The sequence below is a fragment of the Puma concolor genome, chromosome C1 (genome assembly GCF_028749965.1).
Source record: "Puma concolor isolate L17-30 chromosome C1, mPumCon1.1.hap2, whole genome shotgun sequence".
NCBI classification, from domain to species: Eukaryota; Metazoa; Chordata; class Mammalia; order Carnivora; family Felidae; genus Puma; species Puma concolor.
The window spans coordinates 157,320,609-157,337,099 of record NC_141674.1 but is presented as its reverse complement, the minus strand read 5'-3'; the positions used below and the strand labels follow the sequence as shown (position 1 = coordinate 157,337,099).

The following is a 16,491-nucleotide window of genomic DNA, read 5'->3' as shown; positions in this document are numbered from 1 at the left end:
TTTTAATACATGGGCTCATGGTATAACAGAACATATATAAATTGACAACTAAAGTGCACTTAAAATTTTAGCATGATCATTTTATTTTTCAAAGAACATCAGTGCCAAAATGGGGAAATAGATGCTGATGTATATTGGTATTAAATACATAAAGGACATTAAAAGCAATTGTTTACAATGAGGTTAGAATTTCCACACAGTTTTGGAAATGGGAAAGTATTGTGTTTCTAAGTAGTTACCATTTCTGTTTCAGGAACGTCACTTTTGTGTGCTTTGGAGGCTGCTTGTTCATTTCTTTCCATTTCCTGGCTGCTTCTTGAAATGTCCACTTGGCTGCTGTGGATTATCTCCTGAAAGGAAATGAATGAAGAAATACACCGTGTTTTAATAAAAGTTTGAAAATGTTAACTTTTTTTTTTATTAATGCAATTTTAGTGACAGTCTTCTGAAAAAAATTAAAGTTCCTCAGTGTATTAGTTTTCTTGGCTACTGTTACAAATTATTACAAACTTAGTGATTGGTTTATAACTGCACAAATTTAATATATTTTACAGTTCTATAGGTCAGAATCCCTGAATGGATATCACTGGGGGTGGTGACAGGTGTTAGAAGGTATGCATTCCTTTCTGCAGGCGCTAGGGGAGAATCTATTCCCCTGGCTTTTGCAGTTTTAGATAGCGTGCTTATTTTCCTTGGCTCACGGCCCTGTTCCTGCTCAGGTTTCTCACACTTCCATTCCTGATTCTCTCTTCCAATCCCCTGTTCCATCTTGTGATTACATTGGGCCAATTTGGGTAATCCAGGACTCTCTCCCTGTCAAAAGGTCAGCTGATTAGCAGCTGTAATTTTATTTGCAATCTTAATTCTCCTTTGCCATATAACAATATATTCACAGATTCTGCAGATTAGGACATGGGTATCTTCAAGAGCCATTATTCTGCTTACTACCCTTAGTAAGCTATAATATGAGAAAGATGAATCTCAAAACAAAAATGCAAATCCTTATGGAAAACAAATGTATTTTGTTGTTTATCAGCCAACTTTTCAGAAAGACTTTTCAGCCAAACTTTTTACAGAAAGACATTCTAGTCTCCAAGTTTGCCATCTAGTTTGATGACACATCCAGAGTTCAAATGAAGAATATAACCATTAAATGTAACCAACATAAACAGACCATATTATGCTAGTATGTATGTCTCTCTCCATGCATGGGGCAACTTTTGATTTTGGTTAAGTTATCACAGGCGACCCTGGCTGAATCAGATACTTTGATGCTCCTATTAATTTTGGTGATCCAGCCCTGTTGTTACTATAGAATGTGATCTGACATAAGTATATGATTGATTGATTGATATGATGAGTCATTTGGCATATTGCTAAAAATCTTAACTTCAAAAAATAAGGATATGAAGAGATTCTAAGAACACATGAATTTGAACTTGTTTGAAGTTGGAAGTTCACTTTTATCTTGATATCTACATGACCATCAAATACTGTTTTTGAGGTCTAATTTTTAAAAATTTGTCTTTGTAGAAAATAGTCAGGTGAGCCAAGGTCCATTATTTTTCATCAAATATGAGCACTAATTTTTTTTTACACAAAGTTAAATAGTTTTGAGCAGTCAAATTCTAATCCTTTAGACCAAAAATAAGTTTATAATTAATTAATGAGAACTTAACTTGTTTCTTTTGTTTTTGTTTTTTTGCTAGTGGACTTTTTCCCTGTAAGGGTATTTGGTATACAGGGTAAACGTTCTGATTAACCAAGCAGCAATCAGACATCTGCCTAGAGATATATAGCATGATCCAATCTTATTTTACTTTTCTAGGAAGGAGAATTAAGAAAAAAAGTTTGGATATTCTTAAGGAAAAGTTTACCTAATGAATGAATGACTAAAATCACAAAATTATATTAACAAATTGATTTCATTCAACACTCTATTTGCCAGAGAATGTCCTAGAAATGAGATGGAACAACAAACAAATCATGTACTTTACTTTCTCAAGAGGGAGTATAGAAAATAAATAATCCATATCCTTTCCATTAAGTTCAAATAATCAAAATTTGATTTAATAGGAAGCTCTGCATAATTAAGTTTTATTTAAGGAGATCAATAACACTGGGCTGCAGGGAACAATAACAATCATTGAAGGCTGCAAAGAGAAAAAATGCATGGTCTTTTCATGATCATTGTTTACAACTGTGACAAGCGTTTCCATCTATGAAGATATAATGGAAATATTCTTTTTTTAAGTTTATTGATTTATTTTGAGAAAGGGAGGGAGAGAGAGAGAAAGCAGGATAGGGGGAGATAGAGAATCCCAAGCATGCACTTCACTGTCAATGCAGAGCCCAATGTGGGGCTTGAACTCACAAACCGCAAGATTATGACCTGAGCTGAAGTTGGACGCTTAGCCAACTGAGCCATCCAGGTGCCCCTAAAGGAAATATTCTATGGCTTTCTTATGATACAGATTAAACAGACAATGAAAAAGCAAAGGACAGTGGGAACCTGAACAGTACCAAGATCCTTACTGAAGGGCACCATGATCCATTACTATAGAATCATGTCTCTACTTAGTTCCAGGTGAGAAGCTATGGACCAGAGACATGCTTATTGGTGTTTTAAAACTGGAATTAGTTAATCCCTACAAAAATCAAAATTTCTGCCTGCTTTTGAAAATTTTGAAGATCCAGCAACACTGGGTTCACATTTCAACATGGGAGTTACTTGCTGGAACAAAGTAAGTAGTGGTCAACCTTTTTAGTTGGGACAGGTACTTTTGAGTTGGTCACTGTTCACATTATTCACTAATAAGTGACACCAAGTTGACATGAAAACAACAACAACAACAACAACAACAACAACAACGACAACCCTGCCTGGAACCTATAGAAATTTTAGCTTCTTATACTTGCTTGTAATCATCAGGTTGAATGAGTAGAGTTGGTGATTTGAATCTGTATGTTAAGACAAATGCAAGCACTGGGAGTAAAAAACAGTAAATAGATGTAATTTTGAAATATTTTGAAAGTTACCATTTTCTGGGCACTTTATACTTAATGTGTACCTACTTGAGTAAAAACAATCCATGCCTATCATATCTAAGTATGTTTTCTTGTAAGAGATGACACAACATAAAGAGTACAAGGGTACATAAATTTTGTTTAGAGCTGGAAGTTTCTACTTATGTACTATTACTAAATAGAACTGTAATTGCTACATTAGTTTGGTATGTTACTGTCCATATATCAATTTTACTGCCCCCAGGTTGCTATAATTTATATCCAATCTATCTTAAAATATGCCAAGATTTTATTTCTATCATTACTGTGTTTCATATCTTGCAGCTAGTTAAGTTTGGATTTTAAATATGCTTTCCATTCTTCTCAGTTGCTGTGTCTACAAAGTACAGGGTTAGGTAAAATAATGGGTCATCATGATGCTCAGGAGAAATCAAATTACACAAATAAAGTGTAATAAAGAATTCTGGCAAGAACACCATACATAAATTCACACAAAACAATTAATAAAATTTGTTCCTGAATATTAAATTCAAATATAGCTCAGGCTGCAAGAGACAAAAATGCAGTTGTTCACAGATGGATTAACCAGGAATCAGAAATGGGGACTTTGTACTAACTCCCTCCTCTACTGGGTATGTCATAATATTGGGTAAGTCACTAAATTACACTTAATTTTTTTTCATTTCATCCCTCCATTTATAGAAAAAGGAATGATACATGTCTTCTAATACTGGAATTTAAAGAAGAGAATGTGGCACAACCACAAAATAATATGATGTTTGCATAGCTCATACCAATCTGATGTTGGCTCACATATTAGACAAGTATCTTACAAAAAGCTAGCCTTGATATATATACTTCTTCTAAGGAGATTTCTCCAGCACAGGAAAGACATCACATCCTGCCTACCCAACTTACTATCATTATCGGAAAAAATGTCATACATTTGTACCAATAAAAATTCAAACTCAGGAGCCTGGGTGGCTCAGGCAGTTAAGCCTCTGACTTCGGCTCAGGTCATGATCTTATGGCTCATGGGTTTGAGTTGCATGTTGGGCTCTGTGCTGACAGCTCAGAGCCTAGAGCCTGCTTCAGGTTCTGTCTCCCTGTCTCTCTGCCTCTCCCCTGCTTGCGCTCCCTCTCTCAAAAATAAATACACATTAAAAAAAAATTTAAAAATTCAAACTCATTCTAGCACAATGAGTAAAGAAAGAGTAGGACCAACTTTTTTATGGTGACTCATTATTATTGTGACTTTTAGGAGTATACCCAACAAAACAAAATGTGATGAAAGTTTGGCAAAATAGTGCACAGTAACTGCCTCACTGTGGTGGGAAAAAAAGTTCATGCTCAATGACAATAATTTAGCTATTTTACCCACCACTAATCTCATTTTTAATAAATCTAGAAATAGTTATGATGTTTTAATGCTATTTGTATCTTTGTCAGACATAATACCAAAAATGTGCTATTTATGTTAGCAAAAATGTCAATGGATTCAAGGTTTGAAAGAATAATCAGTTCTTCCTTTTAAGTGATGAGCATAACAATTTCAATTGATATATTTTGCTTCTCTAGATTTGGATATATTCAAATTCAGATGTGTTTCTTCTGCCATGAGTTTTTCTTTTTTTTTTAATAAAAATTTGCTTAAAAAATTTACAATATAAAATTTGATTTCCCTAGGGTTTGAGCTTCAGGTTAAGGCTTTTCCACATTCACTATACAGTTTTGAAATCACGACTCAAAAATTATTTTCTGTTAGAAAACTTCTATAGAGAGTTACGTATTCCTGCTTCTTTTTTTGTTGTATTTCCATCCTCTCTGTAGATATCTTTATTACCTGTCTATCACATTTTATAGCCATTATTTTATAATATGAATCTCTCCTTGAACTAAACTCCTGTATCCTCAAATCTCAATGTTTAGCATCTGGCAGACGGTAGATGATCCCTCCCCCCTTGCCCTGAAATATCAAGAAGTGCATAGGCAAATAGTCATATTTTTTTCCAAGAGTGTAAAAATTTTATAATTTTAAATCTAGTTTAAAAATTGAGATTCTAAACTTTTTCCACATAATCCTCTGATTTTATTTTTTAGTATTTTGGCTGACAGTCTTTGATACTGAACATTTCATAATTGGTAGAATTACTGAAGCTGATGTGTATAACAATAACATGTCAATCACTTTACAAAGTGTTCTCAGAAAGAGGCCCCTTGGTAACACTGCAAGTGATCAGAACATTTATGGATGAACATGGCAGTGCTGTGATGCCATAAGGAGTATTTGGCATCTTAGGAGGAGAAGCCTGTACCAAGACAACAAAGAATGCACAAAGGCAACAAACATACAGAAAGGGAAAGAACCTTTCAAAACAGAAAAATATATTCTCAGATAGCCTTTTTATAAAATGATCTTCATGGTGCTAAATAGACTAGTTTGTATGTATGGATGGATGGATGGATGGATGGATGGATGGATGGATGGACGGACGGATGTATTTATTTTTAGTGAATTAGTATTCTCTGAGTTAATGAAATTGAATTGTTGTCAGGCATCATCTAGAAACAGAATACATTGAGCAGAATTACTATGACGTGAAGAAAGCAAGCTGAGATATTTATGATCAATGAAAGACAATACTTTATCCTAATGCAAAATATTAAAAAAATCTTTTAAGGGGCGCCTGGGTGGCGCAGTCGGTTAAGCGTCCGACTTCAGCCAGGTCACGATCTTGCGGTCCGTGAGTTCGAGCCCCGCGTTGGGCTCTGGGCTGATGGCTCAGAGCCTGGAGCCTGTTTCCGATTCTGTGTCTCCCTCTCTCTCTCTGCCCCTCGCCCGTTCATGCTCTGTCTCTCTCTGTCCCAAAAATGGATAAACGTTGGAAAAAAAAAAATTAAAAAAAAATCTTTTAAGATAAGGTAGTGACTTTCTCCTTGGAAATCACTGCATCCCTAAGCATGTTTGATTTTATATAGCTTCACCTATGCATTTATTCAACCAACAGCCCTTGAGTACCAATGATCTCCATCACATTGTGCTAGGCATTGTCAGCATTGTTTTAATAAAAGTTTCTATAATTATATATCAATGTACTTAAATGTCTACCAATCATCTATCCATCTATCGCTGTATCTGTACAATATATAAAAATATATTCATATATTAGGGTAAAAAGTCTCAGCTTGAAATTCTCTTGAGGCAAGGTTTGTAATATATACAGGTGCATGAATTATGTAGTTTTATTACAAAAATATCTGGGAGAAGTATTATCATTCAATTAATTTCACCTTTTTTTTCAGTGAAAATAATTATGCTTTTGTCTTATTTAGCTACCAAGAGCAAAACCTAACTTTTTAAATAGAAAAACACTTAAAAGTAGAAATATTTGACTTCAAAAAGAGGTTTCTGAATAAGCAATGCCAGCTTTAACTGCAAGAACTCTGACTGCCTCTTCTTTCCAAAAATATTATTTATAGAGCCATATTCCTGTTTCCAAAAATGCTGAAGATTCATAAAAAGGACATATAAAAGATACACTCTCAACTGGGCCATCAAACATATTAGTTATATAAATAACAGTATTTATTTGACAAACTCAAAAAGCAGGATACATATAAACATTCAATTTACTGTAAAGGATGCCCTCTAGAAGTTTTATGTAGATGTATGTTAAAGATATATATACGTATACAATATTTCAGATCAACATAGACATAAAGCATCTTAAAACCAAAGAAGCACTAGGATATAAATAAACACAAAAGTATGATAAAAGAGGCTAAATCTTAGAGTCTCAAGGAACAGTGAAATTATAAATAAAAAACTTGCAAAAAGAATGAAAATATTTTAAAGAAAAAAGAAAACCAGAGGTTACATGTATCTGCTAATTAATGCAAACCAAAATAAAGAAACAGAAGAATTCTACCTCTTCACTACCAACCCTCTCTCAATAATATCCAAGAGATTTATAAGCCCTGCCAATTCTATGTTTAATGATCTCTTGAGTCCATGCCCTCTTTAGCCTAAACTTTTGACCCATTTAAGTTCCTTATATTTAATCTATTTCAGTAGTCTCCCAACTTTTCTTCTTCCATCTAAACTTGACCCCCTTTATTTCAGTCTTAGTTAGCCAGAAACATGTTTCATCAGTGCATATCTATTCATTTTACTCTCCTATTTAAGTTTCTTCAATGGCTCTTGATTGTCTTAGAAAAATGTAACAGTTCTTTAACATAACTTAGAATTTCTTTATTATCTGGGCTTCACCTGCATCTCCAACTTCACGCCTCAGTTATGCCTCACTGTATTCACAAATATATCATACTCTTTTTACCTTTTGTGTAAGATCTTCCTTTTGCCTAGAATGCAATTCTATATTCATGAAAAAATTATTTCAAATCTCAGCAGGAGCATTCTCTGTTCTCACATGTCCTCCTTGACCATCTTTCATTCAGAGTAATTTCTGTCACCTCCTTGTGTCCCAACAAACCTCATTTATATTTTCTATCACAGAATAATTGCACTTTAATTTTTGTTATATGCCTATTTCTCTGATATAGTGAGCTCCTTGAGGGCAAAATAATATACTCATCATTGAATTTTTGTGCCTGACATATGGTGGGTGCTTAATGACTATGAGCTGAATAAAACATACACACACACACACACACACACACACACACACACACACACACACACACGGCACAGACTCCAGAGTCATTCTTCTTGAGTTAGGACCACGTTTGCTCACTTTCTTTGGGCAAGTTAGTTAGATCTTCAGTGTGTCCATTTCTTGTCCTCTTCCCCCTACCCCCAAATACAAAGGACTAATAAGGGAATAATAACAGTGCCTGTCTCAGAAGGTTATTGTGAGGAGGAAGTAGGTTAATATATGTGAACACCTGGCTCATGAGTGCTACATTAGTGTGTGCTATATTTACCTAACAGACATTCATTGAACACTTACTTTGTGTCAGCTATTTACACAGTAAACAAGGCAAAAAAAAAAAAAAAGTATGGGATGAAAGTAGGTTGTCTATGGCTTTTCTGTGAATTTTACCATCGAACTTCACCATGAATTTTTCATTACAGAACAAAGCCCAGAAACTAAAGAAGAAACAAGTTCTAATACATACGTTTGGTTTTTTTTCCCCACCAGAGATATAGTGGATTTGGGTGGTTTATTAAAAGAGAGATAAGCAAAAAGTGCCTGTGCATATTATGACTCTGCCAAATCATTCTGGCTGCTAGGACATGGAAATACTCTACAGAGACATGGCCAGAGACTGCCTTTGTGATCACCTATTCAGTTTTTCTATGGTTCATCTTCATGAACTGATACCCAGTGAACAGTCAGTTCATAGTGATTTCATCTACAATTACTCATTTCTTACTACACTTAACTCTTTCCTAAAAGTCCTGTTGTATGACTCTCATGAATAAATTAAGAAATGTTAATATTTGTAGATTACATATCTTTTTATCTCATCACAACTCTCAGTTTCAACCATCAGAGTCTGACTGATTGAAACAGGAAAGGTAATTTGGTAAAGAGACATTGGGTGGCAGAAGTGGGGAGTGGAATTTATAGAATTTCCAAGATATCCAAAAATAAGACTTGGAGATTTTATAGATGGTAACAGAGCTGAGTAATGCTGCAGAACCGTCTGGTGAATGCACCCATGCTGCTGACACTGAACACCAGACACGTTCATTGCCAAAGCTATCAATACTATATAATGGATGCTGCTTCTAGAATAGTTATTTCTTGAAATTGGATGTAGCTAATCTCCTGCCACCAGCCATAATTAAAATTAATTCCAACACAGTCCCTGCTTCTGATGTCATTTCATTACTTCTTTATGCAAAGTCTCAGTTGGAGTATCTGATTGGTGCAGTCTAGTTCATAGGTCCCAGAATCCGGCCAGTCTAGGAGAATAAGTGTATGGTATTTGCAGCTTCTCTAGTGGAGGCCGCTTCTGCCTCATTGCGTAGAGGAGTTCCCAAGTATAGAAGGAATTTCAGATGTCAAAAAGAATGAAAAGTGCCCATTACCTCTGCTAAAAAAAGTATTATTTATGAACACTGAGGTCTTCTTAACCAAATGGAAACCAGTTAAAAACACAAGTATAGGTATTTACTTTTGACAACAGATAACACAGAAAACACTATGTCTTATAATGGAATAGAACTGGGCCTCTTTCTTGGCAATGTATGTTCCATATGACATTACAAGTACATGTAGGATGACTTTGAGACAGTACAATTTGCCTGCTAAGAGGTCATAAAGAGTTCATGGTATACAAACCTGCCTCCTTCTTTTACTATCTCTCTGAGTCTCTATAGCCATCAGTCTTGTTCATTGGGAGTAATGACATTTCAAATTTTTATATAAATTCCAAATAAAAGGAAGAAGCCCAATAACACAGATTTGGCTCTGATGCAAGCATTTCTGTTTGCATTTCTGTGCAAACAAAGCAGTGTAATTCTTATTTTTTTAAATGTGTATTTATTTTGAGAGAGATAGAGTGAGAGAGAGAGAGAGAGAGAGCAAAAGTGGGGGAGGAGCAGAGAGAGAGCGAGAGAGAGAGAGAGAGAGAGAGAGAGAGGAGAGAGAAAGAAAGAGAGAATCCTAAGCAGGCTCTGCCTGACATGGGGCTTCACTTTCAAGACAAAATCCAGAGTTGGACACTAACTAACGGAGCTACCCAGGTGCCCCAAAGTCGGTTAATTATTAATTATGGTTACAAATGAATTATTCTGATCATTTGGGTTTTCTTCAAAATAAGGAAAAATGGGGAAAAATAAAAGGATAACTAGTTGCAATTTCACTGGTAAATATATGTACTAGCAATATGGGGAATGGAAAGAGATTGAAGTGGCAGATAGGAATATTACATTATGGCTGGTGTTTGTCATCAATTCAAGTGACAAATCAGGTAAATAAGTCACAACTAATTTCAGACTCACTTAGAAGCCTCATTTGTAGTCTGCTTGGACAGAGAGTGGGGAACCACGGAAGGAGATAGATATGAAGGGCTACCATTGATTGAGTGTTGTACACAAAGGAAATGTGCAAGGCTCTTCACACTTGTATAATGTCTAAGTCATTTAAAATTCTACCATTCCTAATTCTACATGATGATTACACATGAACGTAATAAAAGAGATTGAAGGAAGAACGCTATGCAAAATTTTAGACAATAAACATATACCATGAATATAGTGTTTTTGTAAGAATTTCATCAGCCAGCTAATTTGAACCAATGTTTTTAACACCTAAAAGCAGTAAGTGATGTATTCAACTTGCTTATATTATGTGCTTAGAGTGCGTTTGAAGTAGGGATAAGAAGAAAGGAGAGGCATTATCTTCAACCAGTTAACTATGCTGAAGAACTGCACAATTCTGAGATGTCTTCAAAGAATCCAAAAATTAATAATCAACTGCAGTAATTTGTATTGTGCATTAATTCTTAAAAAAAACCACTGGGTCTTTCACTAAAATATACTTCCTTTTCGCTACTATAGCAGGTAACTACACATTTTCCTTTCTTTTAGGGTTGGTGATTCAGTGAACCATCTTTTCTATTAGTATAATATTGGTCATCAAGTGCCAAGACTCAACAAATAAAAAAATCAATGCCAGAAGTTTGAGGGGTCTCAAAATTGAAAAGAGGTTCTTATTAAAAAGGACCACAGACTATTTTCTTTAAGTATATGCTTAAGTAGTTTCATTTTACATAAAAAATATCAACAACTAATAAAAATTGAGCCACTTAACTCCTATAATTTATAGAAAAAAAATCGGATGAAATGAAATTTAAGGACATACTCTTTGATCTGTAATGGATTTCCTCCCAATTAAACTTATCAATACCAGTGCACTGCAAAGGACAGAAAACCTACCCACTTGCTGGAGGCTCATAACTGCAGATTAGGTTTGTTCTGTAAGGATGGATCAGGGCAGATGAGACGCAAACAGTCATTGATAAAAAGGAATGACAGGTCTTTAAAACATTTCAAGTATAGTGGTCTATGAAATACTGGAAGATAAATACTTGACCACATATCTCAAGATTATAAGAAGAGAGATTATACTGAGTGTAAGTGCCAAACACAGAGCCGTGATTATTAAATGATTTAACAAGCATTTTGTGAGAAATGATATTGTCTATCTCACCACTCTTTTTAGAGGAACAAATCAACATACTTACATTTGGTTCTAATATAGAAAAAGTAGTTTTGTGTGTGTCTATAAGTTTCTCATGGATAACTTTTTTATACTCCCTCCTCCCCACAAATTATTGCTACTTTTCTTTGTCTATTTTCTCTACTCAGATGGTATACTTTGTCAATATCATAATTCCCTCCACAGTAATGAAAAAGGCCCAGAAAAATAAGGACATTGGAGGAAAAGGAGTTGAGGGGAAAAAAGGGAAAATTCCTGTGTTTGATCCTCCAAAAGAAAAAAACAAAGACAATATAATTGGGGGGACTGTTGTTATTTTTAGAATAATAGCACAAAATATTTATGATAAAGTCCCACAAACTGAACCCCAGCCTAAAGTACTGACTTCATCAAAGTTCCTCCAAATCTCCCCCAAATATTTCTAAACATCGTGTGATATGATGAATTTTAGTATTCAATTTTTCCCATTTGTACTCTGAAGACAATGAATTTCAAAAGCCGTAGCAGGATAATGTCTTTAGCACTCCTGGTATTTCCACCAGGGTAAAGAAGATAGATTGAGCGCTTGGCTCCCCCTGTTGGTATCAATCTGGTGGCTGGTATATAATGCGCCCTGTCCTCCTGGTTGGGTCAGAAATGAAGTAGCCTCAGCTGATTCCTAAAGAGATGAATCCATGGTAGATGACTATGGACAGAGAGGGATAAAGAATAAGCACACAAAAAAAGGCTGTTAGAATAAGATGTAATCTTACTCCATGTGCTGTGATCTTGAGATCTGCATGGAAGCTAGAAAAAATAAATTTCCCAAGCAATATCCCAGATAGTACCTCTGCAAGAGCATGGTACTCAGAACAGAATGTTTTAATGTCTCTTCCTTTTCTCAGGCTTGTATTTTCCCAGGTTTTTTTTTTCGGTGGGGGTTATGATAATTTGTAATTTTCAAACTAATAAATGAACATGCAAAAGAATAGACAAGCTTGACTCAATCTAATCACTTTCAAAGATTCATGAGGATGGGTTTATTTTGAGAAATATTAGGCCCAGAAGTAGAAAGAGCGAATAATACCTTGTGCCAAGTGCTTACAGAAAGCACCCATTTTCATACAAGTGACTATGTGGAAAAAACATTTTGCAGCTTCTACAAAGTTCTACAAGCATGATGGTTCTATAATGTTAAAGGTTTCTTTTGTTATAATTTTCCTTGCTTCTCAAAAAATAGCAAAATCTATGAACTTAAAATTCTGTAGCTTGCCATTCTAACAATTTAAAAATAAAGCAAATTTAACTATTATAATATATTGTTTCTATATTTGAGAATTCTGTTAAGTGTAATTATACAAAGAGTACATTTCTATCTTTAAACTAATATGAGACTTCAAATTGAAGGAGGGGCCACATAACTGCATTCCTTCTTCCAGCTTTCCCTCCCTGTCCACCACCTCCCATACAAGACAACATAAAATGCCTCTGTGTCAATATGTCTGTGTTTTACATCTTCATCAACATCACATACTTTTGGGGATCACTGGGAACATGAAACTCTGGGCTGTGATTTTGTGTTTTGTGGGCAAGGGGCCAGGTGACACTCCCTCAACAACCCTGGGCCCCGAGATAAGAACAATACCACTCCTTTTCCCTAAAGCAATCCCAATTCATTTTACTTGAAAGGAGTGAAGGGTGTATCTGTAAGTGCACTTGTCTTCTGCAAATGAAATTGAAAATGGGTTCTATAAGAACAAATAGCTTTACAGAAACAGAAAACCCACAGAACCATTAAGAAGAAGAGGAGCTGTGGAAATGGTACTCCAATAATAGGGGTAAACACTGCTCCTACAAATTCTATTTTGGAGAATGAGTAAGATGAATCGTAGAAAGAAAAGCAACCAAGTCAGGATTTTTTTAAAGCACTTGAATCTGTGCTTGCAACTCAGTCTTAGTTATGGGTTTTTTACTCACCACTGAGGCTCTGACAGCCTGAGAAGTAGTGCCAGGGCCCCCTCCGTATGATAAAATTGCTAAACCCCTCCACGTCGTCAGGGGGATTAGCTCATTTAGTTATTAACAGCATAATAAAGGATCCCAGGCGAATGCACGCACTGGACAGATGCACTATTTCACCAAGAAGACAGTTTCCACAAAGGACCCAGGCAAACATTTTGCCAATGTCTTCACAGTGTGGGATTAGAATGAGCTTCCCTTTATAATGATGCACTTCCCTGTCCTGCAATACTGCCACAGGGGAGGGAGAAGTGAAACCCTCTCTGTGATACAAGGAGAACTCATAGACCAACAGATTCTGCAGAAAGAGGCTGAAATTGGAAGTTGCAAAGGGACCATGACTAAGACTTTATGGTCATGCCTCAGCACAGTTAGCAATTGCCATCAACTTCATTTAGGGACAGCAGAGGTTGAGAGTTATAGTGTGTGGCTCCAAAGTAATGCAATTCATGTCAGTAGATCACAAACAATAGTCTTATTGTACTTTATGGGCACTCCTTGTGTCTTCAGGAAAGAACACACATTGGTTTAGTTTTGTAAGGAGCCAAACTGACTATGAGTAGGTTCACTGCATTATTTAACACAGTTTATCACTTTATAATTAAATCCTGTGTCTTTCAGAAAATAATATTTGTATAGAAATAGCAAAGGCACAAACTGAAGAGATATTAGGTGTACAGATTGCGTATAATCCTGTAAAATTAAAATTTTCTGATAAAAGATGACAGTAATGAGTTAAGTCTCAGTTTTAATTAATTATTGGTACATTAATGTGGTCTAAGCTAATAAATTCATTCATTTTATTTTAAAAGTTTTGATATATCTTTCCATAGTTCATTTATATCATTAAATTATTTAGGTTATTTTAAATATTCAAATATATCTTTGTATATACACAAATAATGCCATTTCAATATTGTCTGCCATTAACGAAGGAGCTAATGGGACTTGGCGGTATGAGTAAATTGGTTGTTTGGCTGACATTTATTATATTCACCATGATTTCCTTCAGCCCTTGCTTTCTCTGTTCTCCACAGTCCCTGCTCTGTTCTTTGACTTGAGATGTAGGCATCTCAAGAGAAATGTCAATATAAATAGGAGGGTCCTGCTATCAGATTGCAGAAGAGTGAGGTGGGCAGAGAAGAAGCCTCCGATGAGAAACAAAGAGGGGAGTAGTCATCTCTGGGATAACAAATCCTGGCCCAGGTTTGTACTACCACGTTCTTTGCTGCACATCAGATTCACCCAGGGTGGGTGGGTGTGCCTGGGTGGCTCAGTCAATTAAGCATTTGACTCTTGGTTTCAGCTCAGGTGATGATCTCACGGTTCATGAGTTTGAGCTCCACATCAGGCTCTGTGCTGACAGTGCGGAGCCTGATTGGGATTCTCTCTCTCGTCTCTCTGCCCCTTCCGTGCTCTCTCTCTTTCTCTCTCTCTCTCTTTCAAAATAAATAAAATTAAAAAAAAAAAAAAAAAAGAAAGAATCACTTTTAGAACTATACCATTCCCTGATCCCTGACCACACACCAGAACAATTTAATCAGAATTACCTGGGCTGCCTGGGGAGTTCCAGTGTACTAACCTTAGTACTTAGGTGACTTAGGTAACCTGAGTTCCCTCAGACGTTCCATGGCCCAGCCTAATAGCGAGAATGATGTGATTCTAAATCCTTATCTAGTCAGAGAAGAGGTAGGAGGAAACAAGTCAAGGGCTCTGAAAAGATGCCCTGCTTCTGGTTCTGGGTGATGTAGAAACCAGTAGACAGAGGACTCATTGAAACCCACTACCACTACATCCCTGTTCCCCCAAAGAGGGAAGCCGGGGATAGTAGCGGCTTCATAAGGAGTGTGGGATGCACTTCTGGACAAGTCACGCTCATGTAGGCCTTATGGAAGCAGGGTTGGTTGGAGCCTGTAGGAAAAGCCTTTCTTTCTTTCATCCTGAGAAATACAAATTCTTCTGGAGTTTAGTTTGTGTTTTTGCTTTTGTTTTCATTAGAGTTGGTGCAAGCAGTACTCACTGCAGTTAATTTACTTTGCAACTTGAGCAAGGAATTTTTTTACAAAATATAATTCTTTTTTCTTCGATTTCTGAGGAAAAAACAATGGGATTCCCCCAAGACATGGATAGGAAAAGACGAGACGCAGATGGAGACGGAGTTAATGGGAAGGCCACCAGTGGAAATGTGGCAAGGCAGCAGAGGCCAGGGCACAGGTGCGAAAAGCAGTAATAAAACGGGCAATCTTGAGCATAACAGGGTTTTGAATGCAAAAGTAGAGGTAAAAAAAATCCATTTATGAAGTATGCATTCCAAACCCACAAGTGGATCAGAGATTGAATTTCTACTTCTTGCTGAATTGAAAAGGAAACTGAGTAATTAGTGTAGAGCAAAGCTGGTTTGCTGTATGGTGTCAGGAATTGGAATGTTTTGGTTAATAAAGTACTCCAGTGAACTGAATTCTGCATAAACCAGCTTGTGCAGGCCTGGCTGCTAGTGGGTTACAGACCTCACTTGGTTGAGGCCGTTATTTTATTGTTTGCTTTATTTAGCAAACACTCAGTCTTCTGATTCTGAGTCAGCATTCAAAAATTAATCTCATTATGTTCTTTTCATTATCAAAGCTCACTCAGCACTAGGCCCTGAGAAAGAGTTGTATAAGATAGTTTAAATGGTTTGCCTGTGGGAAATTTATGTGTATTGGTTGGCCTATTTGGAGAAAGGTCAGGATGATTCCCTGGCTGGTGTCAAAGGGAAAGAAGCAGTTTTCTGGCAAATAGGAGCCCTTATTTCTTAGTATTTGTAGATCTTTCTTAGCACTGTATCGTGAAAAAAAAAAAACAAAAAAAAAAAACTACTTGCTATACTTCCTTCATTCAGACAATTGGAGGAGTGTTTCAAGTGCACAAACCAGAAAATGTCACACAGTAGGCTCCACCCCTTCCAAATATTTCCCTCTCCCTTCCACACATTAGCTAGAACAAGCTGAGAAATCACAGCCATCGTGGAAGCAGAACAACTCAACACGGCCCCCACTCTTTCTCCTTTCCTCATTTATTCAAGCAGGATAGTCTTTTTGTTTGTTTTTCCCGATTCAATTCGTATATTAATAATTATATTTTCCTCTCAGTACATCGTGTCACAATACTGCGAATAAAGCAGTCTTCCAAAGCAAATGTTATGTTCTTCATTTGTTCCCATTTGAAACACAGGCTTTATTCATAATGGCAACCCAGGCTGCAGCGGACCTGCACAACATATGCTCTACACATACTC

At 36.1% G+C, this 16,491-nt stretch overlaps 1 protein-coding gene across 2 annotated transcripts in view; it reads right to left on the bottom strand.

The window, feature by feature from the left end:
* Positions 1-16,491, bottom strand: part of LOC112872106 (xin actin-binding repeat-containing protein 2) — a 73,220-nt gene that overhangs the window by 21,007 nt on the left and 35,722 nt on the right. For both annotated transcript variants that reach the window (XM_086718815.1, XM_086718816.1), the window contains exon 4: positions 240-350. In XM_086718815.1, coding sequence (XP_086574941.1) covers positions 240-350 — 111 coding nt within the window. The remainder of the gene's footprint in view (positions 1-239; positions 351-16,491) is intronic.